General features: G+C 36.8%; 1 protein-coding gene across 3 annotated transcripts in view; it reads left to right on the forward strand.

Moving 5' to 3' along the window:
* The window catches only part of EXD1 (exonuclease 3'-5' domain containing 1), a 31,917-nt gene extending 21,380 nt beyond the window's left edge, over positions 1-10,537 (forward strand). For all 3 annotated transcript variants that reach the window (XM_024732627.1, XM_024732626.1, XM_024732628.1), the window contains 5 exons: positions 1,410-1,514; positions 1,597-1,677; positions 3,840-3,983; positions 4,671-4,862; positions 9,414-10,537. In XM_024732627.1, the coding sequence (XP_024588395.1) occupies positions 1,410-1,514; positions 1,597-1,677; positions 3,840-3,983; positions 4,671-4,862; positions 9,414-10,073 (1,182 nt within the window). In that variant the 3' untranslated portion in view covers positions 10,074-10,537. The remainder of the gene's footprint in view (positions 1-1,409; positions 1,515-1,596; positions 1,678-3,839; positions 3,984-4,670; positions 4,863-9,413) is intronic.
* Positions 10,538-10,811: the final 274 nt, after the last annotated feature.

Genomic DNA, 10,811 nt, shown 5'->3' on the forward strand with positions numbered 1-10,811 from the left:
TTTATAGTGGTGAAAAATCAGAAGCCACTTAGTTAACATTAGCAGACATTACAGTACATTTGATAGATATTATGTGGCTGTCAAAATCGATGACAAATGCAGCATAGAAAAATGTTTGAAAGTTTATGAAAAGAAGAAGTGGGATATAGATTTGAATGCATATTATTAGAGTGTTATGCATTTTTTATATGAACAAATGGAAGGGGGTGTTGTGTGGCATGATGCACTGATTCACTGAAGAGATGGATAACAGCTGTCCATGTGCCTGACTCTGTTCTAGTGGTTGCTTCAGTTATGAGTGGTGAATCTGACATAATCTCTTCTTTCACAGAGTTTACAGTCTAGCAGAGAATTATTTTCCAAACTTCTATAATGTATCTATTCAATTTTTACAATTAAAGAGGTAGAGGAAAAGCAGGGATTGACTATTTCAGGTGTCAAATTTTGGCAAACAACATGAAAGATCTGAGAATGGGTGCCTGGTAGGCCTGGTAATTGTAGCTGTATCAATAGTTCGCTCCTGAAATGACAAAGATGGCATCTGACTGTCCTGTGGCTGGCTGTCTAGACCTATTTGGATCTGTTCTTGCCTTCATTCTTTGATTCAGTAGATTATCCAGCTGTATGGCCTCTGTGACTTTTATGATCAGAAACAACCTAGAATACTTATAATTGTATAAAATTGATCAAAATGACAGTATTTCACATCCTACCATTTGTGCCAGTGTGTTTGTTGCCTGTTTTAAACTGCTAGAGGACAGGGATCTTCTCTTATGAGTAATTTTATGTAACACCCAACACAATCATGTGTATTATGGAACTCAGAGAAATAGCCTTTGGTGTTATCGAGAGTGAAATATTGTTCATTTCCCTTAAACCTATAATCCCTGCATTTTAGAATGCCACAGGTGAGACATAAAACATTAAAGAAGAAAAAAAGCTAAAGGCTAAACTACTAGCTTGTCCTTTTCTTTCCTTTTGAAAATCACAGTGATAGTGTTTTTGTGGGTTTTTTTTTTCTTACTTAAGGAAATTTAAACCTGTTTTCCCTAAGAATCAATGAGTGCCTATTGTTTACTTTAAAGATGAGGCTCTTAAATATTTTTCACATGCTTTTCTTTGTTGTTGTTGTTTTTTTTTTTTTGCAGTATGCGGGCCTCTCACCGTTGTGGCCTCTCCCGTTGTGGAGCACAGGCTCCGGATGCACAGGCTCAGTGGCCATGGCTCATGGGCCCAGCCGCTCCGCGGCATGTGGGATTTTCCCGGACTGGGGCACGAACCCGTGTCCCCTGCATCGGCAGGCGGACTCTCAACCACTGCACCACCAGGAAAGCCCTCACATGCCTTTCTTGATCCTCAGATCCCCTTCCCTAGTTCTTTCTTATGTGTGTCTGGATGGTCTGTTGTAGGTGGCCACAAATAGCCGAGTTTACTTATTTGACATTTTCCTTCTGGGAAGTCGTGTTTTCAGCAATGGACTTCAGATGGTATTAGAAGACAAGAGAATTTTGAAGGTGAGTGTGTAAGCTGATTCATCTGCTAGTAAGAATAACAGCCAGGTTCTAATAACTCTTTCTCTGTCTTCTGATTCCTTAGGTTATCCATGATTGTCGTTGGCTTTCTGATTGCCTCTCTCATCAGTATGGAATTTTGCTGAATAATGTCTTTGACACCCAGGTACAGGCAGGGAAACACTGGAATCAATGCAGTGTATATAGCTCCTGTAGAAAATAGGCCTTGTCTGATGAGTGATTGAAAGTCTTGTTGTGTGTGCCTCATTCCTGCCCACTTCTCATGTAAGATGTTTGTACAATATGTGAGAACATTTGGTGCACTGAAGAAGTACTGGAGAAAAGTTACTTGTAATTATTTAGGGTTTTTTCCCTTCATTTTGCTCCAGAAATGTTCAAATAAGAAGCAAGCTCCATACTCTGTAGCATTCAGAAACTCAAACAATTTTGGGGTCATTTGGAAATCTGACATGGATTCTTACTGTGAGGTGGACAGTCAGTCACGTCTATGCCTTTACCACATATGTATCAGTTAAGGCTGATGGCTAATTGGCATCTAGCTCAGGGATGCAGGTTGTCCTAGATGTTCCCCCAAAGCCTATACTGGCCCCAGATAGCCTGAAGATAAGCGGTTTTTCTCTGATCTAAAGGACCTAGAGAAATGAGAAATTCCCAGATTATACTAGATCTGGGTTTCTGGTTTGGCTGTGAGAGCCATAAACCCACTAGTTTTCATTATGTATTCTTTAAGTTCTTCTAGTCTTCTAGGTTAATGCCATGAAAGGGAGATCTTGAATATATAAACCTAGAGCCTTTGGAGAGGGGTTAAAATAATGAGTTAGCCAATTATTTTTTAACAGAAATTCCTAAAAGTTCAACTTTATGTTATTGTATGTGGTTTAAGTTTGCTCTTTATGTATCTGCTTGTAATGAACTTTGTTCCACTTCTCTTGTTTACATGTTCCTTTGGGTCTTCTTTCAAGAGCATTCACTATATAGAGATTGCTTCTATGCTTACTCCAAAATGTAACACAGTTGCTCATTGTTCCCTTGAGGCCATCAGGCTTCTTGATTAGACCTCATATGTATTGTCTAATAAAGACATTGGCATATCTTTCCATATTTTTCTTTTCAGATTTTCATAGTACAAGAAGCAGGAATTCAGAATTATTTCAATTTGTTTTCCTTTAACACAGTGTATTAGTTTCCTATTGCTGTTGTAACTAATCACCACAAATTTTGTGGCTTAAAACATAAATTTAGGGCTTCCCTGGTGGCGCAGTGGTTGAGAGTCCGCCTGCCGATGCAGGGGACACGGGTTCGTGCTCCGGTCTGGGAGGATCCCACATGCCGTGGAGCAGCTGGGCCCGTGAGCCATGGCCGCTGAGCCTGCGCGTCCGGAGCCTGTGCTCCGCAACAGGAGAGGCCACAACAGTGAGAGGCCCACGTACCGAAACAAACAAACAAACAAAAAAAACACATAAATTTACTCTCTTACAGTTCTGGAGGTCAGACGTCTGAAATCATTTGCACTGGGTGAAAGTCAAGGTGTCAGCAGGGCTGGTTTCTTCTGGAGGCTCTGAGAGGACAGTCTGTTTCCTTGCTTTTCAGCTTTCACCTGTGTTCTTTGGCTTGTGGCTCCTTCTATCTTCACAGTGCACCAATCTCTGCTTTCATCATCACATCACCTTCTCTTCTGGCTGTAGTAAAATCTCCCTCTGCCTCGTCTTATAAGAATACTTGTGATTACATTTAGGGCCCATCTGGATAATTCAAGTTAATCTCCCTATCTCAATATCCTTAACTAATCACAGCAGCAAAGTCCATTTCGCCATTTAAGATAACATTCACAGGTCCAGGAATTAGGATGTGGATATATTTGGGGGCTGTTATTTAGCCTGCCACACACAGACAAATAATGATTCCAATTCTTAATTTTATTAGCTTTCCTTACCAAAACTTTACCAGAGTTGCTAATAAGTAGAAGTAATTCTTTAATTTCATCTTCCTTTCCCCATTCCTTGAAGGCACCAAAGAGTAATAATCATAAGGCAGGCAAATAAAAGAAGTGGAAAAGAAAATAGAAAGGGACACATTAAAGTTGGGTGATCCTTTTTCTTTTTCTTTTCTTTTTTTTTTTTCTAATTTTTCAGAATAGGATAACCTAACAACTTTAAATTTTCTAATGGCATTGTCTATCATATGGGTCCTTGGGAAAAATGGTATTTAAAGATGTTTCTCTAAATGTATTTCTGCTATTTCTGTCATGAGATAGCTCTCTGTATATATCCTACAGACTGGTCTGTTTGTCTTTTTTTAATGCCACAGGTAGCAGATGTCCTTCAATTTTCCATGGAAACAGGCGGCTTTCTTCCAAACTGCATTAGTACTTTACAGGAGAGTTTAATCAGACACCTTAAAATAGCCCCTAAATATCTCTCCTTTCTGGAAGAGAGACAAAAACGGATTCGGGTGAGTATTAGCGTATGTCCCATATAACATTAATATTTTCAAGTGTCTTGCGAGTGGGATTATCAGCATATTATATAGAGAAATGACAGCTGCTGTGTAAGCGTATGAACATTGCCAGAATCTTAGTTGTTCCAAATGGGAACAGTTTGTTTGTGGTCTCAAGTGGAAAAAAGCCAGCATCCAGATTTGTTGGTTATCAATTAAAAAGTACTCTGAAATAAATTTTCAATTGGACAAGTGGGGATTTTATTGGGAATTTGGATTAAGGCAGTGGAACAAAAATCATGCCAATTATTTCTCCCAAAGTAAGATAGATTTTCTTCAGCTTCTAATAGCCTTGTATGCAAACTTAGGTCATGACCGTATTGGCTGCAATTTTGGCCATATAATCTAATCAGTCCTGCTGCCTCCAGTTTTGAATGAGAAGCTCTGATCTCTCTCTCTCTCTTCTTCCCTCCCTCCCTCCCCACATCTTTCCCCCATCACATACACACACTCACTGTATACACACAATAAGTGTGTGTATGTGTGTATATTCTCAGAAGGCTAGCCATAGTGTGAAAGTAGAAGGTAATAATTGAAGAAAATGACAGTAATGGTGATTTAAGTTAAGCAGCACTTAGATAAACCATTATTTTCTTTAAAGATTTGCTTACTATTCAGAGAAAATTGTTTTGGTGTCTCTAGGAAAACCCAGAACTATGGTTCACACGACCTCTTTCACCCTCTTTGCTAAAAATTTTGGCCTTGGAAGCTACCTACCTGCTGCCCCTTCGCTTGGTACTTCTAGATGAAATGATGTCTGATCTAACTACCCTGGTGGACGGGTACCTAAACACCTACCGAGAAGGGTCTGCAGACTGGCTGGGAGGCATGGAGGTAGGTGCCACTCTCTGTGGCTGTGTTTTCAGGACCTCTGTGTCCTCATGGGGGCCACAGTGATACCCACTGTTCACAGCTGCACCAAATTTCTTTCAGCAGACTTGATGATAAATATTCTTGAAGCGGCTATAGCTTGGGCTTAATTCAGCTCCTTAAGCACTTTTTTTCAATATATATATATATTTTATGATCACTGACATTTATTTCATATGATGCAACTGGTGATGTGCATTTCAATAAAACTAAAAGTTGATGTGCTAGAAGTCCTAACTCCTTTCTTAAATATTGTACCAATTTTTCTCACAATATTAAGTTATGTTTCCAATAAATATATCTTTCAAAGAAAGGGTAAATTTCATTAGTTATTTTTATGAAGCCAGCACAATATAAGAAAACTTATATTGTTGGCAAACTATTGCATTAGGCCAACTCTGGCCCATGGCCTATTTTTGTAAAGCTCACAATCTAAGAATGATTTTTATAGTCTTAAAGGATTGTTAAAAAAAAAAAAGTATGCTTGTGGCTTACAAAGCCTAAAATGTTTATTATTTGACTCCTTACATAAAAAGTTCACAGGCTACTGCTATAAACAGTTCTCATTTAGGAATACTGATGCAAAATCCTAAATAAAATAATAGCATTTTTGTACAAACTCCACTTAGATATATTATACTTTTCTATTAATGTGTCTCTCGATTCTAGTTACAAGCATGGTTTAATATTATATTAATATTTATTAATATTTAATATTATATTAAATTCTGTATTTTATTGGGACCAAGAAATCTTATGATTATCTCATAAATGCTGAAAAAGTTATTTTGTAACTTTTTTATATTTTGCTCTCACTGTTTAACAAGAAAAGATCAATGTAAAAATCCTTTCATAGTTTGCTTGATTGGAGAATTTTAATGTTTTTCATTTATCATTGTAAAGCCAAGGACAATTTAACTTTTTAATATTTTGTTCTCACTGTTTATTGCTGAAAAAATTTGATAATATTCTATATACATTATTGATTAAAGTTGGAATAGGTACTTTAACATGATAAAACATATATCTCAGGCAAGAAGACTACCTAATATTTGACTGGGAACATCAATATCAAGAAATATACAGAAATGGTGACTATCACCACTACTTTAATACAGAAATGGTGACTATCGCCACTACTTTAATACAGAAATGGTGACTATCGCCACTACTTTAATAGTTTCTGACGCTATTAGCCAGTGAGGTTAGAAAAAAAAAGATGAACTATAAAAATTGAACAGGAGGAATAGGAATGATGACTTGCCTATGATATACCTGAATACTGAAGAGAATCAATTGAAAAAGATTGCCAAAAACAAAAAGACAGTTTAGTAAAATGGGTACAAATATAACATAAAACTTAATAGCTTTCCTATATCCCTGTACACAACTACAGAATATAATGGGGGAAAAATTCATTTATAATTGTAACAAAAAATAGATTATCTAGAAATAAATCTAACAAGAAATGTGAAATATAGAGATAAAAAAATGTTAAAGTATTACTGAATGGCATAAAAGAGGACTTAAATGAATGGGGACATTAAGTATTTTTGGCAATCAGTTATTCCTAAATTAACTTTAAAAAAAAATTAGTTTATTTATTATTTATATTTTTGGTTGCATTGGGTCTTTGTTGCTGTGCACGGGCTTTCTCCAATTGCAGCAAGCGGGGGCTACGCTTCGTTGTGATGCGCGGGCTTCTCATTGCGGTGGCTTCTCTTGTTGTGGAGCACAGGCTCTAGGTGCGGGGGCTTCAGTAGTTGTGGCATGTGGGCTCAGTAGTTGTGGCTCACGGGCTTAATTGCTCCACGGCATGTAGGATCTTCCCGGGCCAGGGCTCAAACCCGTGTCCCCTTCATTGGCAGGTGGGTTCTTAACCACTGGGCCACCAGGGAACCCCCCTAAATTAACTTTTAAATTTAACTTTCTTTTAAGAAAAATGCTAAAGCCATAATTACTTTGGCAAACTGTGATTATAGTGTTTATAGAGATAAATAAGCATAAATAAGAATAGTCCTGTCAGATATTAAAACATGTCTACACTAAATATGAGCGGTACATGTATAGGCAGATCGATGGAATAGAGAACCCAGAAATAGATCTCATATATATCAGTAATGGTTGAGATAAAGGTAAAATTTCCAATCAATGAGAAAAAGATAAGTATTTAGTAAATGGCCTCAGGCAATTGACTAACCATTGTGGGGGAGGAGAATCAGAGTTGGATTGTTATCTCTTTCTGCTACACCAAAATAAATCCCATGGATCAAGTATTTATGTAAGAACTAGAATTATAAAAGTATTGAAGGGGCTTCTCTGGTGGTGCAGTGGTTGAGAGTCCGCCTGCCGATGCAGGGGACGTGGGTTTGTGCCCCGGTCCGGGAAGATCCCACATGCCGGGGAGCAGCTAGGCCCATGAGCCATGGCCGCTGAGCCTGCGCGTCCGGAGCCTGTGCTCCGCAACTGGAGAGGCCACAGCAGTGAGAGGCCCGTGTAAAAAAAAAAAAAAAAAAGTATTAGAACTAGATCCCACATGTGGCAGTGAAGATCCCATGTGCTGCAACTAAGACCCAGTGCAGCTAAATAAATAAGTAAATAAATATTTTTTAAGAGTATTAAAAGAAAATTATGTCACAGTAGGGAATATGTCCCCTCCCCCAACTTTACTGAGGAATAGTTGACAAAATTAATTGTGTATATTTAAAGTGTACATTGTGATGATTTGATATACATTGTGGAATGATTACCAAGATCAAGATAACTAACATCCATCACCTCATAGCTAACTTTTTTTTATGTAGTGAGAATGCTCAAGATCTACTCTCAGAAACTTTCAAGTATATAAGACTGAACTATTAACTGCAGTAACCATGCTGTGCATTAGATCCTCAGAACTTATTCTTCTTATAACTGAAAGTTTGTACCCTCTGACCTACATCTCCCCATTTTCCTCTCCCTCAACCCCTGGGAACCCCCATTCTATTCTCTGTTTTTATGAAATCAGATTTTTGTTTTTGTTTTTTAAGATTTCATATATAAGTGATACTGTGCAGTATTTGTCTTTGTCTGGCTTATTTCACTTAGCATAATACCCTCCAAGTTCAAACATATTGTTGCAGATGGCAGGACTGCCTTCTTTTTTATGGCTGAATAATATTCTATTGTATAGAATATTGTATTGTATAATGTATATACACCACATCTTTATCCATTTATCTATTGATAGACACAGGTTGTTTACATATTGTGACTATTGTGAATTATGATGCAGTGAACAAGGGAATGTACATATCTCTTTGCGATCCTATTTTCATATGCTTCGGATATGTACCCAGACGTGGGATTGCTGGACCATATAATAGTTCTATTTTTAATTTTTTGAGGAACATCCACGTTGTTTTCCACTGTTTTACATGGTAATGTAAATTGCATCAATTTACATTCCGATCAACAGCATATGAGTTCCCTTTTCTCCACATTCTCACCAACACTTGTTATCTGTCTTTTTGATAATAGCCATCTTAACAGGTGTCAGTAACACCTCATTGTGGTTTTGATTTGCATTTCCCTGATAACTAGTGACTTGAGCACCTTTTCATGTACCTGTTAGCCATCTAAATATCTTCTTTGGAAAATTATCTATTCAGGTCCTTTGCTCACTTTTAAATTAGAGTATTTGCATTTTTGCTATTGAGTTGTATGAGGAAATGCTTTTCTATGCAATACAGAAATACTCAGAACTCATAAAAGATGAATAAATATGACTTTAAAATTTTTGTATGGCGAAAATACTGTGAACAAAGTCAAAAGGAAAGCAACCTAGGAAAAATTATTTGCCTCATGTAACAAAGAGGACATTTTCTTAATATATTCTTTATTGTAGCATTTATGTAATGAAAAAATACTGAAGACAACCCAAATATCCATCCACAAGGGTTTGGTTAAACAAACTATTGTATATCCATACAGCCATTAAAATTGTCAATATGGAAAAATCTCCAAGACAGAATTTTTAGTTGGAAAAATCAAGAAGAAGAAGAATATATAATATTATGTAGCCATTTGTATAAAATAATTTTAGAAAGAGTTATCAAAATAAAAAGTTGGGGGGAAATAAAAATTGAAAAATGTAATCCAATGAATAGATAAATATTTAGTAAGGGATCATATATGCAAAGACTGTCTCTGGAGGCTACAGAAGAAGCTGCTTTTTAGAGGATGCACCTGCTAAGGCAGTTGGGGCGAGGTTGGAATGGACCCTTACTTTTCATTGTATAATCTTTATATGTACACACATGCACAACATACACACAAAATTGGATTAAAAATATTTAAATTACTTGAAAAATAGTACTACTATAGTTGAAGACACTAGAGGGTGCTATAAGAACACATTTGAATAGACCATTGCTTGCCAAATACTAAGTGTAGTAGAAGTGATTTTAACGTGATTTTAAGGACCATATTCAGAAGTTTAGTTATAGTAGACTTGTGTTCATTTTCTTTTCTTAGCGTACATGTATGGAGCTCCCAGAGGAACTGCTTCGACTGAAGGACTTCCAGAGACAGCGCAGAGAGAGAGCTGCAAAAGAATATAGAGTAAATGCGCAGGGACTCCTAATAAGGACAGTACTACATCCAAAGAAGTCTATGACAGAGACAGCAGGGAAAAAGGGGAAAGTAAGAGGTTTCTTACTTTGTAAAAATTCTAGGCTAGATAAAGCTCCAAATTTTACATCTCACAAGGATGTAAATTTGCTAAAAGAAGAATCTAAGAGTAAGCAAACCACAGCGGAATCTCAACATCTACCTCCCATAAAGGAAGAAGTCAGTGAAGATTCCAGTAACAAACGAATTTGCCCTGAGTCAGAGGGGTTTAAGGACCAGAGAATAACTCTAAAAGAATACCTCAAGATACCTAAACAAGAGTTTCAGACAAATTTATCTTTGAAAGAGGAGATAGAACAGTTACTGATGGTGGAAAACAAGGAAGATCTAAAATGTACAAAACAAGATGTTTTAGTGTCTCCTTCCTTTCCTCAGGAAACCAGAGTGTCTCCAAGTGACATTTTTCATCCTTTTAGAAAGGCTGTGCTTCCCACACATCCTCCCTGCCCAGCTTTGGAGAAGACTGATTCCTGGATAAATCCAGATTCTCCCAATCTGCCTTAGAGATCTGCAGTTTGTTCTTGAGGCCAATAAAGGTGGCTTATTTCCTCTGCCATCAAGGCCTTCCTCAGTGCTTAAGTTTCTTGTGCTGTAAATTAGTCACAGGCTTTGGGGGAAATTATATCCTCTTGCTTGCTCCTATATTCTTAGAATTTGATTAGGATGGGAATGAATAAGTTAAATAATGGAAGAAGTAAACGTTCTGATTATGTCACTGTGTAGAAATGTTCCCTGTGGCCAAACTGAATTATTTCTCAAAATTTGGGTTTAAAGGATTTGAAGAAGGGAAAAATTTTGGACTTAGTGTGTGGAAGAATCTATACTTTAAATTTTTTGTTGTTTTTTCTGGCTTGAAGGATGTTGGTAAAACTCTTAGCCATAAGTTTAAAAATACTAGTACCTGACAACTTTACCTGTACTTTTTTCCTTTTTAGAATATTAACTTTGTCAATTATACCTCAATAAAGATGAAAAATATTAACTTTATTTTTGAATTTTAAATGTTTGGTCTGTCTTATGTCATAGACAAACAATAGTTTATGTTATTACAGGAATCAATATCCCAGTTTTAATTTCTTTTCATTCCATTTACTTTTAGAGAGTTTTGTCCATTTCCCTAACAAAGCAGGGCCTTCTTTAGAGTATGGCTATTATGTAAACTTGAAGTTTGATTCCACTATATTTGCCTGGAGTTAGTATGCCTTCTTAGGGTGAAAGGAAGGTAGCCTGTACTGAGCCCTT

The sequence above is a fragment of the Neophocaena asiaeorientalis genome, unplaced genomic scaffold (genome assembly GCF_003031525.2).
Source record: "Neophocaena asiaeorientalis asiaeorientalis breed wild unplaced genomic scaffold, Neophocaena_asiaeorientalis_V1.1 scaffold119, whole genome shotgun sequence".
NCBI lineage: Eukaryota > Metazoa > Chordata > Mammalia > Artiodactyla > Phocoenidae > Neophocaena > Neophocaena asiaeorientalis.